This window comes from Pelodiscus sinensis, chromosome 3 (assembly GCF_052426305.1).
Source record: "Pelodiscus sinensis isolate ZL-2025 chromosome 3, ASM5242630v1, whole genome shotgun sequence".
Lineage (NCBI taxonomy): Eukaryota > Metazoa > Chordata > Testudines > Trionychidae > Pelodiscus > Pelodiscus sinensis.
The window spans coordinates 20805732-20824023 of record NC_143054.1 but is presented as its reverse complement, the minus strand read 5'-3'; the positions used below and the strand labels follow the sequence as shown (position 1 = coordinate 20824023).

General features: G+C 47.6%; 1 protein-coding gene across 3 annotated transcripts in view; it reads right to left on the bottom strand.

The window, feature by feature from the left end:
• The window catches only part of LOC102460244 (uncharacterized), a 50178-nt gene extending 36137 nt beyond the window's left edge, over positions 1-14041 (bottom strand). The window contains exon 1 of one of the 3 annotated variants that reach the window (XM_075923438.2): positions 12596-14041. In XM_075923438.2, the coding sequence (XP_075779553.2) occupies positions 12596-12940 (345 nt within the window). In that variant the 5' untranslated portion in view covers positions 12941-14041. The remainder of the gene's footprint in view (positions 1-12595) is intronic. The other 2 variants (XM_025178737.3, XM_006137575.5) reach the window with 2 other exon arrangements.
• Positions 14042-18292: the final 4251 nt, after the last annotated feature.

Genomic DNA, 18292 nt, shown 5'->3' with positions numbered 1-18292 from the left:
TTCCAGGATATAACATTTGAATCATAGAATCATAGAATAATAGGACTGGAAGGGACCTCGAGAGGTCATCGAGTCCAGCCCCCTGCCCTCAAGGCAGGACCAAGGTCCGTCTACACCATCCCTGACAGATGTCTATCTAACCTGTTCTTAAATATCTCCAGAGAGGGAGATTCCACCACCTCCCTTGGCAATTTATTCCAATATTTGACCACCCTGACAGTTAGGAACTTTTTCCTAATGTCCAATCTAAACCTCCCCTGCTGCACTTTAAGCCCATTACTCTTTGTCCTGTCCTCAGTAACCAAGAGGAACAAATTTTCTCCTTCCTCCTTGTGACACCCATTTAGATATTTGAAAACCGCTATCATGTCCCCCCTTAATCTTCTTTTTTCCAAACTAAACAAGCCCAGTTCATGAAGCCTGGCTTCATAGGTCATGTTCTCTAAACCTTTAATCATTCTTGTCGCTCTTCTCTGTACCCTTTCCAATTTCTCCACATCTTTCTTGAAATGTGGCGCCCAGAACTGGACACAGTACTCCAGCTGAGGCCTAACTAGTGCAGAGAAGAGCGGCAGAATGACTTCACGAGTTTTGGTTACAACACACCTGTTGATACAACCTAGAATCATGTTTGCTTTTTTTGCAACAGCATCACACTGTTGACTCATATTCAACTTGTGGTCCACTATGACCCCTAGATCCCTTTCCGCCATGCTCCTTCCTAGACAGTCGCTTCCCATCTTGTATGTATGGAACTGATTGTTCCTTCCTAAGTGGAGCACTTTGCATTTCTCTTTATTAAACCTCATCCTGTTTACCTCTGACCATTTCTCTAACTTGCTAAGGTCATTTTGAATTATGTCCCTATCCTCCAAAGAAGTTGCAACCCCACCCAGTTTGGTATCATCTGCAAACTTAATAAGCATACTCTCTATCCCAATATCTACATCATTGATGAAGATATTGAACAGATATTGAGATTTACCCTAGAGCAGGGGTGGGCAAAAAGGGCCTTTGTGGGCCAGATCCAGCACACCACGCAGGTTGATCCAGCCCACGGACATCCTGCCACTCCCCCGCCCCCAGGCCAATCAAGGCCTGAGAACGGGGAAGCATGCAAAGTCGCCTCTCCCCCTTGGGGTGCGCAGCACTTAAAGTCAACTGCCAGGTGCCCCTTGTAGGGTGGAAGGAGATTTCATGTGCTCCCCCCACTCCCAGGTCAATCCAGGCCTGGGAGTGGAGAGAAGTGTGCAACATCTCCCCCCACCCTACCCCACCGTGCTGAGGGAGGGCGGCACATAGAGTCAGCTGCCAGCTGAAGAGAGGCGGTTGATTCTAAGCACGGCACCCCCTTGTAGGGTGAGGGCAGGGAACAAGAGACTTCCCATGCTCCCCCCCGCCCACAGGCCCTGATTGTCCTGGGGGCAGGGGAAGCGTGCAAAATCTCCCACCGCCAGGGGCGCAGGCACCCACAGGGAACTGCCAGCTGCTCAGAACAGTTGGCAGTTCTCTCTGGGGAAGGTGGGAGCAAAAACTTCATGCGCACACACTACCCCCAGGCCAAACAGGGCCTGTAGGGGGTGAAGCACGGAAGTGTCCCAGCCCTGCCCCTTCTGCCTCAGGCGCTGCCCCTTCTGGGACAGCCCAGGGCCACTTCAAAAACTGATGAAGTGGCCCCCCCGGTCAAAAATTATTGCCCACCCCTGCCCTAGAGTATGTCTAGACCAGGATAAAAAGCATCAGACAACACATTTTAAAACAGAGTGAGTTGTATTTGAATGTGTGTTAGCTGGTAGAAGTGGACCCTACAGTCTGTCTAGACCAGGAGTGCACAATGCTTTTTGCAGTGGGGCCACTTCACGAACATTGGTTCATGGTCGCGGGCTGGCTCCACCTCTTCCCCCAGAAGGGGTGGGGCCTAGGGCAGAACGGGCGGTTCCCTCTAGGCGCCACATACCTCTGGCGGAGGGAGGAGACTTCACACGCTCCCCTAGGCCAGTTGGGACCTGGGGGCGGGAGAGTGCGTGAAGTCATTTGCTGTTCAAAATGACTGGTGGCTCCACTAGGTACTACGCACCTCTGGTAGGGAAGGGAGCCGCCAGCTGCTTTTAACATCGACTAACTTTGGGCACTTCCCCTGCCCCCACGGGCTACATCTTGCCCAGCCCTGGTCTAGATGTGCCCTCAATGTAAACCAGAAGTGTTTCTGGAATGCCTAGATCAACATTTGTTGGGTAATTCAAACTCACTGGCAATCAATTAATTCAAGTTACAAGTGGGCTCCAGCCCCAGAGACCTGGTGAGGGAGGAGGGCCTGCTACACCACGGCCTGGCTCAGCCTCTCCAGCCCTGAGGAGAGCGGAGGGCACGCGGCATGGCCCCAGGCTCCCCAGCCCTGGAGCACTGAGAATGGGAGAAGGGCACTCTGTGCCACAGAGCCTGGCCCAAAGTCTCCAGCCCCAGAGCACCGGGGGAAGGAGGAGGGCATGCGGTGCAGCCCAGACTCTCCAACCCCGGAGCTGGGGGAGGAAGAAGGGCGTGCTGTGAACCCAGTGTCTCCAGCCCCAGAGCGCTGGAGGAGGGAGAAGGGTGTGCCGCATGGCCTGGCCCAGCCTCCCCAGGCCCAGAATAGCTAAGGAGGGAGGAGGGCTCACTGCGACCCAGCCCCAGAGCACCTGGAGGTTCCACCCCCAGAAAACCTACAGCAGGCGTTTCTGGGGGCGGAGTGTGAGCGGGGCTGTGCCTGGCGGTTTGGGAAGGTAAAGCCTTCTCCTGCCTAACATATTGGACACCCATGGCTGCACTGGCTCCCTGAAATTCCCCACTAAAGAGGAACTTGCTTCCACATTTCACAATCAGTTCCCTTCCTCTTCCCACCCCACATAAACACATACACATACTCTTCGCACTATGCTTTTCTGTCTTGTCACAATTTAATCATATATAAATCGGACAACTAAATGATGCTGTTCTAATTACAATTTTCAGAATCCAATTTAATTCTCTTTATTCAGAGCCCCGTTTCCTTTAGTCTCAGAAAGGAAGGAAGATATTGATGTATCAGGACTCTGGTTTAACCAACAGAGTAAGAGGACTTCAGTAGGACTCTGATTGCATTGCACACACAATTCCAGAATAAGACTGGATTATTCAATACACCAAATCAATCGGGGTTTGCAGGGCTGGACATTAAGAAAAACTTCCTAACTGTCAGAGGGTATGTCTACACTACAGAGTTAGTTCGAACTAACGGAGGTTAGTTCGAACTAACTTTGATAGGCGCTACACTAGCGCTCCGCTAGTTCGAACTTAATTCGAACTAGCGGAGCGCTTAGTTCGAACTAGGTAAACCTCATTTTACGAGGATTAAGCCTAGTTCAAACTAGCTAGTTCGAATTAAGGGCTGTGTAGACCCTTAATTCGAACTAGTGGGAGGCTAGCCCTCCCCAGGTTTCCCTGGTGGCCACTCTGGCCAACACCAGGGAAACTCTATGCCCCCCTTCCGGCCCCGGACCTCTTAAAGGGGCACGGGCTGGCTACGGTGCCCGTGCCAGGTGCAAGCCTGCCAGCACCCAGCCAGCAGACCCTGCACCTGGCACGGATCGAACAACCCACCCAATGCCCCCCAGCCCTCCCCCTCTTCCCGGGACCAGGCTGGCGGCTCCCGGGACCTTGCCCGGGACCGCAAGAGGCGGGCACCCGCCTGGGCTAGTGCGGACATCGTGGACCTCGTCCACGATCTCCGCACTAGGCACAGGAAAGTGGCCGGCTTGGGCAGGAGAGCTGCCAGCCTGGCCACCCAGGAGCAGGTGTGCATGAAAATCAAGGGGGTCCACTGAGACCCCCGACCCTGAGCCCTGAGCTTACAATGGCCGTACTGGGTCAGACCAAAGGTTCATCTAGCCCAGTAGCCTGTCTGCCGACAGCGGCCAACCCTAGGAACCCTGGAAGGGATGGACCGAAGACAGTGACCAAGCCATTTGTCTTGTGCCATCCCTCTCCAGCCTTCCACAAACCTTGGGCAGGGACACCACTCCTACCCCCTGGCTAATAGCACTCCATGGACCCAACCTCCATGACTTGATCTCACTTCCCTTTAAACTCTGTTCTAGTTGTAGCCTTCACAGCCTCCTGCAGCAAGGAGTTCCACAGGTTGACTCTTTACTTTGTGAAGAACAACTTTCTGTTACTAGTTTGAAGCCTGCTACCCATTCCTTTCCTTTGGGCTATGTCTAGACTGCAGGCTTCTTTCGAAAGAGGCTCTTTCGAAAGCATCTTTCGAAAGAGCCTCTTTCGAAAGATCGCGTCTAGACTGCAGGCGGATCTTTCGAAAGAGAAATCCGCTTTTTCGAAAGAGAGCACCCAGCGAGTCTGGATGCTCTCTTTCGAAGACGGCCTCTTTACATTGAAGAACGCCTTCTTTCGAAAGACGAACTTTCAAAAGAAGGCGTTCTTCCTCGTAAATTGAGGTTTACCGCCATCAAAAGAAAAGCCGCGTTCTTTCGAAATAATTTCGAAAGAACGCGGCTTGAGTCTGGATGCAGGGGAAGTTCTTTCGAAAAAAAGCTACTTTTTTCGAAAGAACCCCTGAGTCTGGACACGGCCTCAGTGTCCTCTAGTCCTTCTTTATGGGAACTAATGAAGAACTTTTCTGTATGCACCCTCTCCACCCAACTCCTGCTTTTAGAGACCTCTATCCTGTCCCCCCTCCGTCTCCTCTTTTCTAAGCTGAGAAGTCCCAGTCTCTTTAGCCTCTCTTCATATGGGACCTGTTCCCAACCCCTGATCATTGTAGTTGCCCTCCCCTCTCCTAGCCTCTCTCTTCCCCTCTCCCACCTCCTTTTCCCAGTCTCCCCCAGTTTTGTTCAATAAAGACAGATTCCATTTTTGACCACAATTGTCCTTTATTTTGTACATCAAGAAGAGGGGCTAGGGAAGGGTAAGTGGAAGGAGGTGAGGGAGGAATGGGGTACGAGCCCCCGATGGGGAGGACTGGGCTGGCTCTGCGGGCTTCTGGGGGTGGAAGCTCTCCTGCAGCCCCCCAATTGTCCCCTCTCCCCAGATGGCAGCCTGCGGCAAGTGCAGCTGGTCTGATGGCCGAGTGCTGTGATGTGCCCAATGTGGGCACTCCGGGCACTCCAAGCCAGGACTGGTTTTCAAGCGGGGCACCCCTGAGAACTGTCTGTCCGGGGTGGGGGTTGGGTCCCTTTAAGTGCAGCCCTCGGCTAGCCTGAGACAGCATCTCCACGCTCTAAGTCCTCCTCTGATGCCCTGCTGGCACTGCTTCCGGCCATCCTTAATCCCTGTTCAGGGTCCACTTAATGTGGACATGCTAGTTCGAATTAGCAAAACGCTAATTCGAACTAGTTTTTAGTTCTAGATGCGTTAGTTCGAATTAGCTTAGTTCGAATTAACTAATTCGAACTAAGTTAGTTCGAACTAACTCTGTAGTGTAGACATACCCAGAGTGATTAAGCACTGGAATAAACTGCCCAGGGAGTTTGTGGAATCTCCATCACTGCAGATTTTTAAGAGCATGTTAGACAAATACCAGTCAAAGATGCTCTAGGAGGTGATTGGTCTTGCCATGAGTACAGGGGACTGGACTTGATGACCTCTTGAGTTCCTTCCAGTACTATGATTCCATGATTCTATCTGTAGATCTGTTATATACACAATTCATTTTTTGTGTCTATGGATGAAGATACAGATACAAATTTTGTACCTAGAACCTGCAAATCTGTGAATACCTGCTTTATATCTGTGGGTATCCGCATTCATGGATGTCAATGTGGATATCCATGGTTCATTTTGGCAGATACATATATAGATGCAGAATCAAATTTTGTATCCAAGCAGGGCTCGCTATCTGAGCAGGACAAATGAAGTGGGAACATGTTTTTGAACTGCACACTAACTCAATGTGATTCATTAGATGGGACAGACATACAAGACCTATTAATAATACATTATATTGAATACAGGATCTAGTAGCAGACGTGTCCTTGCTGTTACAATAAAAGTGGCTTGCAAGATTGAAAATATAAAACTGCAATCAACAAAAAACAAACCCCTCCCCTCCAATAAAAGTTAGCATGCCATGCCAAAACACGATGCAGTAAAAAAAGGGTTGAAACCTGCAGTGAAAAGGCCTCATTGAACAGTCTTCCTTCTGTCTCAAGTGACACAACCCACAATCTCAGGGCTGCCCTCAGTCCCATAATGTGTATCGTTATAATGTTGCATACCAATTATCACAGCCAGGGGCAGATGACCATTTTGCGGGGCACAGGGCAGCCCAATTTTGCGGGGCCCCCCTTTGCCACGGTGCATGCGTGGGGCTTCTTGAAGCGCGGGGCCCGGGGCGGCCGCCCTGCCCTATATCCGCCCCTGATCACAGCTCTTTTCACCGAGAAACAATTTGTCATGTAATATCAATACTGGTTTTGAAACATAATTGGGATTTGGCACCTTTTCCTCTGAGATCTGAACTGGTGCTATTTTTTAGACTCACGGTGTAAATAAGAAATTATCTCCACTGAGGATTGTGGTAATGAAGTATCACCAAAAAGAAACTGTGATTCCCTTACAGTTTTATCAACAGTGATATTTATTCACTTCTAGGCCAATGGCTTTGTCAGTCGTTCCTATAATACTAACACTGGACTAGCATGAATTAGGTCCCTGACTTTGCAAAGAGAATTGCCAAGGTGGTGCTCTGCATATAACCCCATTGATCAGGGGGACTCTGCCCCACTTGGCTCACTAAGCAGAACTGGCGCCTTTCCTGCATTTCTCAGTGTTAGTTCTCAGCCCCTCAATGCTTTGTTGATTTGGTAAATTGATCTATATAGCTGCCTCCCTGGATCACTTCTTACCAGACTGGTCTCTTCCCACAAGGCAAAGAAGCAAACACAACAATAAAGTTTTTGACTTTCAAAAAGTCACCAGCAGTGTTCCCCATAAATGGTACGCTTATGCGGCCATTCAGGAGAGATTCAAATTTTGCCCCAGTAATTAGTGGAGCACCCACTCCATTTCTATTGGTAGTGCACCTTTGCACATGTCTCAGTGCACATAAAAAAATAATTCCACACAGGGATGGAAAAAGATTAGCGGAAACATTGGTCACCAGTCCCTCCTTTGTAGACTTGGTCAGGCCACCGTCTCCAGCTCTGAAGGAGCAAGTGTTCTTGTGGTGTTCCTTCTCACGTTAGCTCACCTCCACTGCCTGCCCGCCACTGAACTACTCCGCTCTTTTCTAAGCTCCTCCTCCAGTTTGTGCAGGCTCTGGAGATGTTTGGGCTCAGAGCAGCTCCAGGACCCGTTCCTCTCCAGTATGGGATTTGTACACTTCACTGCACTCACTAATAATCCCTAGATGGACCATTCGTCTGACCCAGTATGGCTGTTCTGAAAACAAGTTTTCTTGCCCTCCCTATGCCAGTTAGACCCCATGCAATATTCCATGTCCCTCCTTTATCTGTGTCCCCATTTTGGTCAGTAAGCTGGCCCTACTGCTCTGGAAGTCTCTCCTAATCCTTCCTCCCTTGTCAAGACACCTGGGTTTCATTTTGGGGCACAAACAAATGTATGGCACTGGTTGGTCATTTGACAAAAAAAAATAATTATTTGACATAATTTTTCCTTCCTTAATTTTTAGAGGAAAATGTTGGTTTTATGCAGTAAGAGACAAATTGAATCGAATCATTGTACAAAGCTACTAGTACAATTCTAAATAAACTCAAACACATACAAGAAAGCACGGTCTCTTTTCTAATTATATACGCTGTAGTATATTAAACTGCATCCCTCCTTTCCTTAGCCAGTCTGAAAGTCTGTCTGGCTCGATGGCCTTTGGGCTTGTGATGTTCAAGGGTGAGCTGATTCTCTATGCCTTTTCTCCTTTATATAAAAGTGATGCTTTTTCGCTCTGTCTAATCCGTTGTGGCTTTTGTGTAATTATGGATTTGACTTTATTAAATAGCCCCAGAGAGAGGTGCAGGGGGCATTTTGACAAGACATGCCAGGCAACATGTTCCTAGTCGTTCACCCCTGCACCAGGAGCATGACTTCTAAGCACGTTTCCATGCACACCCATGTAGATTACAGTGGTATGTATGGTGGGGGGAGAAGGGGATGTGTGCTGTTGACCAGAACACAATACTGGAGTACAAACACACTGATGCTGCCTTTCTGGGACCTCCCCTGCAACATTTCATCTTTATATCAGATACTGTAATACAGCAAACGCCAGATACAAGGGAGGCTTTTTAAATAGAAAACACAACGAATGTAGGAGGGCACATTAAAAGAGGAGCCACTCTAGATCTGGGTCTGTTTCATCAACAGCTTGTATCTATTTATGACCAGACTCCTAAACTGGATTTTTCAGCTATAACCGAAGTATCAGGTATGTCATGGTTTTGAGTTGGCCTCAGACAAATATAGGATTTCCAAACAGGAACCACCCAATATTCCACCTACTCCGGTATCCTCATTTAAGTTATTTTCGTATATTAGCTCCTCAGGACATGAATCATAGGCCCAGATTCCCAGCTGTGCCCAGTATCCGGATGTAAGCGAATAGTTGAGTCAACTACTTGCATTCTCATCCCCTTGCTGCTTCTGTATCAGAAGCAGCAAGGTGGGGGGGAGGCAGGGGCCGGTGCTGGGGAAGCCAGCTTAAAAGCCAGTTCCCCCATAACCATCTCCGCGGTGCCGACTGTCCGTCCCCTCCTCCCCGCACGCTGCTGCCTCTATCAGAGGCAGCAGCTGCAAAACAACCTCTGCCCACAGCGGGTCCAGGCTTGCTGTGAGCAGAGGCCACTCGACATCCCAAAGAGCAGCCCCTGTCCATGGGGGATCCCAGTGGGGAGCTAGGACCCTTGTGGACAGGGGCTGCTGCCATAGCAGCCTCTGTTTGCAACCAGCCCCAGCCACTGCAGATAAGGGCTGCTTTCCGGCAGCAACCTGTTTGCAGGGGTCCCAGCGGGGAGCTGGAACATACACACCCCCGGTGAACAGGGCTGCTGGACATGGCACAGGCTGGGACTGAGCCAGGCTTGTTCAGTTTTGACTCATGCTGGGTCCAGGACCTACCTTGCTTCAGCTCTGCAGTTTCAATGTAGTAGGAGACGAGTGGGCAGGCAGCCTGGCTCTTACTACATTTAAACTGCAAAACCGCAGCAGCAGGAGGGTTGCTCCCGAACCTGGCGTGAGTTGGGATTGAGGCTTCCTCCTTTATTGACTAATTGTGTAGTCGATAGAAATTCTATCAACTACATGATTAGTTAATTACTCGCTTCCTGACATCCCTAGTATCCACTGCACACGGCCAAGGGGGGAAAAGGGAAGAATAAGAAGATGCTTGAAAATGAACAACAAAAATTACAAAATACCAAATTTTGCCAAGTCTAGTTAATATCTGATGTTCTATGAGCACACTGAACTTTACACACATATTAGAACAGAGGTGAGTAAAATACAGCCCATAGGCCTGATCCATCCCACCAAATTTTTCCCCTTTACTCGCCATGACCCTCTGGGCTGCTGAAAGTCCCACAGTGCAGTGGGAAGCTCAGGCAAGCTGCCTGCCTGCCGCGGCCCTGGCTATACCACTCCCAGAAGCAACCAATGGCTGCTAACAAGCCCGTCTCTGTGTGACCCTTTTGGGGAGGGAGGCAGCGGGTCTCTACACACTGCCCCCCCCCCCCCAAGCACCATCCTCACAGCTCCCATTGGCCATAAATGGGCCAATGGTACCTGCGGGAGCAGTGCTTGCGGGCATGGGTAGTGTGTAGAGACCCGCTGTCCCGCAAGAGGCATGCAGAGACATGTTTGCAAGCAGTAGTCAGCTGCTTTCAGTGGCATGGGGCCACCAAGACATGCAGCAGCTTGTCTGCCTGAGTGCCTTACTGCACTGCTGGCCAGGAGCTGCCTATGGTAAGCACCTCCTGGCCAGGGCCAACCCTGCACCTCCCACACCCTTACACACCCCAGTTTTCTGTCCCAGGTCAAACTCCATCCCAGATCCCACATCTTCTCCAATAATGTAATAGAAAAGTTCATCCCGTGACCACTTACCAAAATTCTTGGTGCCCCTCCATGAAAATTATTGTTCATCCCTGTATTTAGAAGATAAGATCCCTGCCTCAAGTATATTACACTCCAGATTATACAGGGAAGACAATGAAAAATTACAAACGATCGTGTGGAGAAAAGAGAAAAGGAATGGGGCAAGCAAATGAGCAGAAAAGGCAGAATACAGTCTTGGTATGAGCACTATTTTTCATTTAGTTGAAATTTTCTTCTTCTTAGGTTATTTTTCCTGTTCTCCCCTTCTTCCCCACTCCCAACCCCTTTAGGTCCATGATTTTGCCACATGTACACTTTGACCAATTTCAGTGCGGGTCCCCACAGAGTAAGGTGCTAGTCAATACGAGTAAGTATGGTAGGATCTGACCCTTAAGGAGCCAGTGTGAAAGCAAGAACCAAGGGTACCAAAAAAAAAATTAAAGATGAAAACCTTAGTATAGTAACAGCATATGAGCCAATGTAGCATTTTAATTTACCTTCCTCTGCATTCCCCTTCCCTGATAATTCAGGACTGTGCAGTCTCCCTGATCAAAGATTTCCTGCTCAAATAATAAACACCCCCCAAGAATGCAACAAGTTACACTGCTGTAAAGTGCCACTGTGAACCAGACTCCCCTCGTGGAGGTGGCTTACATAGATCACTGGGAGATCTCACTCCCAGTGCTTGTGCCGTGGCCACACTTTCCATTTAAAGCACTGTCGTGGCAATGCTGTCGCGCCTGCACTTTACATTTTAAGTGTAAACAAAGCCTTAAAAACAGCTACAAATGTTAAAGTAACATATTGGCTGAAATTTTTTCTCACACAGGTATAAGATGGTCATACAAGGTCAGACCAAAGGTCCATCTAGCCCTATATCTTGTTTTCCCACCGTGGCCAATGGCAGGTGCCCAGAAGAAATGAAGAGAACAGGTAGTCATCAGGTGATCCATCCTGTTGCTTATTCCCAGCTTTTGGCACAGTACTTCATGATTATTTCAGTGTTGTGGTCACTGCAAATGCACATGTACCTATTAGTCCATTATAACAGGCCAATGTGCTGTTTTCATTTGCAAAAGAAAAAAACTTCATGACAAATGAACTAACTAGTTAAAAGCTAGCCAAGATTCACCATGAATGTAATTTTTATGGCCAAGTAATAAATCCCTGGAAACAACAGTTATGATGAAAATATGGACACATTTGTATCTACCGGCTAGAGTAAAAGATGTCCCAGAAGTACTATTCTAAAAGACAAATTCAGCAAATACGCTCTTTTTTTCCTCCTGTCTCCCTGAATAAAGCAGCTAACAGATAATACTAACAGACCAGACCATATTCATTTATTTTACATACAATGCACTATCATGACTGTTTACAATTTTGCTAACATAGTAGTGTCTTTACACAGCTATTTTCTGTGAATTAGGATGTGGGTTTCTGCTTTACACAGTGTTTAATGGAACTAGTTGTGGTGTCACAACAAACTGTGACAATGCTGCATCAAAACTCCATTCCATTGTTTCAAAACCCAACCAGGGTAATCAGTATGGCTGCAATCAAGATCATGTGGCCAGACTACAAAATGAAGTTTTGATGCAACATGAATAGAAAGAAACATTTAGTGCTGACATCAACAGGACTATTATTATATACTTCAAGGCAAACAGCACTTAGCCCTTATTTAGTAACAAGTACATGAACAGTAAGAAAAGCAGAACAATCCCAGAAAAGATGGGAAAGGTGCAACCTTGTCCTATCCCATGAATTGTTTAGAAGAGATAAGTAGTGTGCAAGATAAAGGCTCCAGTCCAGCAAGTCAATAGGTGCCTAACTCCTATTGATTTCAATGGGAAACGAGCACCTAAAAATGCCTTTGAGATCTGTGTCTTAGTCCTGCTCATAATACCTAATGGAGTAGTTCCACATAATCTCACATATGCGAGTAAGGGGTCACTCATAAATTAGTGTTTGCAGGGTCTAGCTCTGAGGTTAGATAATGTATCTTTATCCAGAAGGGAGTAGGAAAGGACTTTGTAAACACACACTTTGAGCAGTGGGATCTGATAGCTGGCCGGCCAGTGAAGGTGATAACCTATGCTGGAGGATGGGATTGGATGGAGGGAAAGAACTGGAGATGGAATGGGAGAAAAAGAAGGATTCTACACTCCTGTGCTCCTATGCTAAGAAGGAGCCTTGGGCTTGAGATGGATAGAGCCCCCTGAGGAGGAAAAACAAATGACTCTGAGCCCCCAGCAGAGGGGATGTAGATTCACTACTGGGATATACTTATGGAGAGGAGTGGAATTGTAGGGATGGGGAGTCTGTGTTGGGGGCAAGATGGGATGGGGTTAGGCCCCCTGCCGAGGGGAATGAGGATCCTATGCTGAGAGTAGGCTGAGCCACTTGCAGTGGGGATTAGTATGGAGGGCCCCTGTGTTAGGGATTGGTTTGGATAGGAGAGGGCAGGCCCCCTGTGCAGGAGATTGGGCTGGGATGGGATGAACTTCGTCCTTACCTTTGCCATGTGGCTCTGCCTTGCCGTTTGCTCCTGCCGTCCATGCCCTGCTGTCCCGTTGTGCGTTTGCTGGGCCGGTGATGGCAGCCGCCCGGCTTTGCAGCTGGCAGCCCCAGCACCATCCTCCTCTCCCACGGCGCCTAGCTGGGGGTCCGACCGTGTCCGGCCCCAGTGCCGAAGCATCCCAAGCAGGACAAGCAGTGCCACAGTACCTCCCAGCAGCAGTATGGGCCAGAGGGAAGCGAGCACCTGCGCCTGTAGTAGGGCCAGGTGCTCTGAGAGCTGCGGTCCCGGAGCCACCAACTGGCCAGCTCCCAGAGCCAGTCGCACCGCCGAATCCAGCATGACTGCACCGGGCAGCCCCCGCTAGACTCCGCTGGCTGGGTTCTATCACCACCCCTTCTAGAACTCCGCTAGCTGGGTTCTATTGTCGCCCCCTTCTAGAACTCTGCTAGCTGGGTTCTATTGTCGCCCCCTTCTAGAACTCCGCTGGCTGGGTTCTATTGTCGCCCCCTTCTAGAACTCCGCTGGCTGGGTTCTATTGTCGCCCCCTTCTAGAACCCCGCTGGCTGGGTTCTATAGCCGCCCTTCTAGAACTCCGCTGGCTGGGTTCAATCGCCGAGCTTTTCCCCTGCAGAGTTCAGGTCCCGGCGGGTTCCAAAGCGGCTGGGCGCTGATCGCTACAACTCTGGACCGGCCTCCAGGACTGCTTTAAGTGCCGCGGAGGCGCGCCTCCGAACAGCCCAGGCGCTGCTGGCCGGGTGCTAGAGCGGCTACACCGAATCCTAGAAGCGGGAGTGGAGGCTGGCTTCTAGATGGCTCTGCGCCGGATTCTAGTACTCCGGGAGGGGGGGGGGATGGCTGAGGGAGGGGCGCTACTAGGCTGAGAGTCGGCCGATATCCAGCGATCTCTCCCTCTCCCCGGAGAGTATAGAACGCACTCGGCCGGATTCCAGAGCCCCCGCGATCGCCAGCGGGGATCTAGAGCGGCATGTGACGCTGCACATGCAGCTGAGATTGCAAGCGACCAGCTGCCCGGTCTCCCCCTGCCCTAGAAAGCGCTGCGAGGAAAGTTGGTGGCGGAGCCCCAGGAGCGGCAATAAACAGATTCAGGCTAATCTGGACGGGGATCTCTGCCAGGCTGGGGGGGGGGAGGGGGCCGCTTTGCGGAGTGGGGGTTACGTATCTGATTACAAGAGTCTGATGGCAGACGCTTTACGGTGGCCATGACAGACCAGAAATGTTTGTGCAGCGAGTTTAGGTTAGACACGCTGATTTATTTTGCCGCAGATCGGTTCAACGCAAAGGGACAGGGATGTTGTGCAAGTGCGCGTCCCGTGCCTTGTGTGACAGCTGTGTGTACAAGCCCACATGGTGAGCGAGAGAGAGATACTGGAATAACTATGACTAACGTGTTTCAGAATGTGGATTCATGTGGCGGGAGAGCACTGATTAAATGATCCATCTGAAAATGACAATGTCGGGTTTATAGGGTTCTCACTGTGCAGAGCATATTCTTATGAATAGGGATAAAAGGAATCAATGAAAGGATCAAGTGATCTACTTAGTCCCTGATGTAATTTAATTCAGATCCCTGGAGTTATATGCACCTGGTGTGAATTTGATCTAAAATATTTATTCTAGATTTAAATGGACTGTGGTGTGATTTAAAAATATGTATACAGTTTTTTCTAGAACAGGAATTGGCAAATGTTTTATTAGTGCAGACTACATCATAATGTAGAGAGAATGTCTTGTGCACCAACCTCCTTACCAAACACAGCTGTATAGAGACCACTTTTGCTTTAATTCACAACTAAATAACATCTCTGTGGCAGGTACAGTTGCTTATGCATGTGAAATGTGCAGTTGTGTTCCTTTTCAGAGCAGAGACGTTAACAGACTATTACTGCTAATAGCTATAGGCATTGCTCCTTTAGCTCAAGCAGTGTAGCTCTTTCAGTAAGTGATGCAGAGCATTGAAAAGATTTGCACCAGTAGTGCCCCCTCCTAAAAATCTTTATTCACAGATGCTTGGGGGAGGGGACTAAGTTATAGCTGATGGAAAGCTAAATAAAACTTTTTTTCATAAAGGGAATAACAAAAAGCTCTGCTTCTGCCACAAGCCAGTCCAGCCTTTCAGTTTGTCAGAAACATCTCCATCTTCAGAAACTCTCCTTGCCAAGTAGTGATAGAAATGTAGCCGTGTTAGTCTGGGGTAGTTGAAGCAAAATGCAGGACAATATAGCACTTTAAAGACTAACAAGATGGTTTATTAGATGATGAGCTTTCGTGGGCCAGACCCACTTCCTCAGATCAAATAGTGGAAGAAACCATATATACCAAAGAGCCAGTCACAACCATATATACCAAAGGATACAATTAAAAAAATAAACAAATATGAAAAGGACAAATCACATTGCAGAACAGAAGGGGGATGCGGGGGGGTGGGAAGGGGGAGGAAGGAAGGTAAGTGTCTGTGAATTCCTGATATTAAAGGTAGGGAGAGTGGGATGTTTGTGAGTTAATGGTATTACAGGTGATAATTGGGGAAACTGTCTTGGTAATGGGTGAGAAAGTTCAAAGTCTTGTTAAGTCCTTGTTGGCAAGTGTCGAATTTTAACATGAATGACAGTTCAGAGGATTCCCTTTCAAGTGCAGATGTAAAAGGTCTTTGTAGCAGAATGCAGGTGGCTAAGTCATTTAGAGAGTGTCCTTTCTGGTTAAAGTGGCAAGAAACTGTTTTCTCTTTGTGATCTTGTCTGATATCTGTTTTGTGGGCATTAATCCTTTGGCGAAGTGTCTGAGATGTTTGTCCAATGTACATAGCAGACGGACACTTTCGGCACATGATAGCATAGATTATATTTCTGGATGCGCAGGAATATGTGTTCTTGATCTTATAACTCACTTGGTTAGGTCCGATAATGGTATCAGCAGAATGAATATGTGGACAAAGCTGGCAACGGGGTTTGTTGCAAGGGAAGGTACCAGGGTTGGTATTAGTGTGGTATGTCCTGTGGTGGTTGGTAAGAATCATCTTGAGGTTAGGTGGTTGTCTATAGGAGACTATGGGTCTGTCTCCCAGAGCCTCTTTGAGTATGGTATCCTGTTCCAATATAGGCTGTAGTTTATTGATAATGTGTTGGACAGGTTTAAGTTGGGGGTTGTAGGTGATGACAAGTGGTGTTCTATTGTTGGTTTTCTTGGGTCTGTCTTGAAGTAGATGGTTTCTAGGTATTCGTCTGGCTCTTTCAATTTGCTTTTTTATTTCTCTGGGTGGGTAGTTGAGATTTATAAATGCTTGGTAGAGATCCTGAAGCTTCTGGTCTCTGTCAGTGGGGTTAGAGCAGATGCGGTTGTATCGAAGGGCTTGGCTATAGACGATGGATCGTGTGGTGTGTTCTGGATGGGAGCTGGATGCATGTAGGTAACTGTATGAGTCGGTGGGTTTTCTGTAGAGAGTGGTGTCTAATTTTCCATTGTTGATTTGTACGGTGGTGTCCAGGAAGTGGATCTCTCGTGTAGAATGGTCCAGGCTGAGGTTGATGGTGGGGTGTAGGTTGTTGAAATCTCTGTGGAATATTTCCAGTGTTTCTTGGCCATGTGTCCAGATCATAAAGATGTCATCGATGTACCGTAGGTAGAGGAGGGGTGAAAGGGGACGGGAGTTGAGGAAACGTTGTTCTAGGTCAGCCATAAAGATGTTAGCATACTGTGGGGCCATGCGTGTACCCATGGCTGTGCCGCTGATCTGGAGGTATAAGTTGTTCTCAAACTGGAAATAATTGTGGGTGAGAACAAAGTTACATAGGTCTGCTATCAGGTTGGCAGTAGTGTCCTCTGGGATAGTGTTTCTAATTGCTTGTAATCCGTCTTCATGTGGGATGTTGGTATATAGAGCTTCTACATCCATGGTGGCAAGGATGGTGTTATTGGGGAGGTTATCGATGTTTTGTAGTTTCCTTAGGAAGTCAGTAGTGTCCAGCTATGTAGACACTCTTCTCAAACTCTTCGTAACCAATACCCCCAGCTATCTCCGAGACACTAAGTTGCAGTAACATAGTATCACAAACACTAGTAACAACTCAGCTCAGGGAGGGCTCAGTTACAGGTACTTGACAGCACACAGGAGCACAGCCCCAAACAGGACCGAAATCCATCTTACTCTGTATAAAAGTTTTACACAGAGAAAGCTCATAAAGTTTGCTCTCAGTGAAAGAGAGATATGAACAGCTGTTGATCTCCCCCCCCCCCAGTAACAAATATTTACACTAGATTTGATAATAAAGAGAATAGAGAAGTGATTTTATTAAATATAAAAAGTAGGATTTCAGTGGTTGCAAGTGATGAGAAATCAAACTAAGTTACTAAGCTAAAATAAACAAAACATGCCAGCTAAGCCTAATACACTAAGGGTACATCTACACAGCAGCATTATTTTGAATAACTGACATTATTCCGAAATAGCATAGTGCATGTCTATACTACAAGGAGTAAGGGAAGTTGAAGGAAAAGTGTTCCTCCTTCGACTTCCTGCTGTGTAGACAGCGCCAAAAGCCTAATTAAGCTCTTTCGATTTTAGCTACGCAATTCATGTAGCTGAAGTTGCATAGCTTAATTCAGCTTTAGCCCAGCTGTGTAGACATACCCTAAAATAAATGGTTACAAAACATAATTCCATGCCCTAATCCTTATTTCAGATACAATTTTTTAAGCCAGAGATGATCTTTTCTCTGACCAGAGGTTTAACAGCTTCTCCCTTGGTTAGTATTCTTTGTTTGTGGACCTCTTCATGTCCTCTTGTGGAGGGAAGCATTTTGTGAAATCAGCTGAAGACAATCATTGATTGCTTCCCATCCCTTGAATTTCCCCAGAACAGGAAGTTTTTGTTCTATTCTTCCCTTCGTCCACCGCACCCTTGAAAAATACAAAATTGAAGGTGGATTCCTACACCAGGTGGCATGGTCACATATCTTTGTAGGACCAAGCACAGCTCAGGCTTACAGGGAAAAACAAAACTATTTACAGATTATTATTTTGAACACTGGGCTATACAGCAGCATTATTTCGGAATAACTGACGTTATTCTGAAATAACAAAGAGCACGTCTACATTACAAGCCTTTATTTCGAAATAATATCAAGCTGGAGGACTTCTTACGCCGACTCATGGTAACCCTCATTTTACAAAGAGTAAGGGAAGTCGAAGGAAGGGTATTCTTCCTTCGACTTCCTGCTGTATAGACAGTGCCAAAAGCCGACATAAGCTATTTCAACTTAAGCTACACAAGTGACAGTAGCTGAAGTTGCATAGCTTATTCCGACTTTAGCCCTACTGTGTAGACGTACCCAAGTTCTTCAAGTACCACTAATGGCTTTCACTAGAAGACCTAGATGAATAAGTAGGTTTACACTTCATATTTTCAATTTCGCATACAAGACTGATACATGCATACAAATAGAATATATACATTCAACAAATTACAAGCTCTTCAACAAAAGGTTACATGCCACATTTTGCATAAAGCATATTCAAGTTGTGCATATTCATATTCAAAACATTTCCATAACCAATATGGGGGTGTATGCCCTGCCAAAAATTACATACTACATAACTTTACATAGAGGTTGTTCCATGGGCTCTAGTAGCACTATTCACAGTGAGTGAAGTTAACCATTTGCATTGCTCATTGCA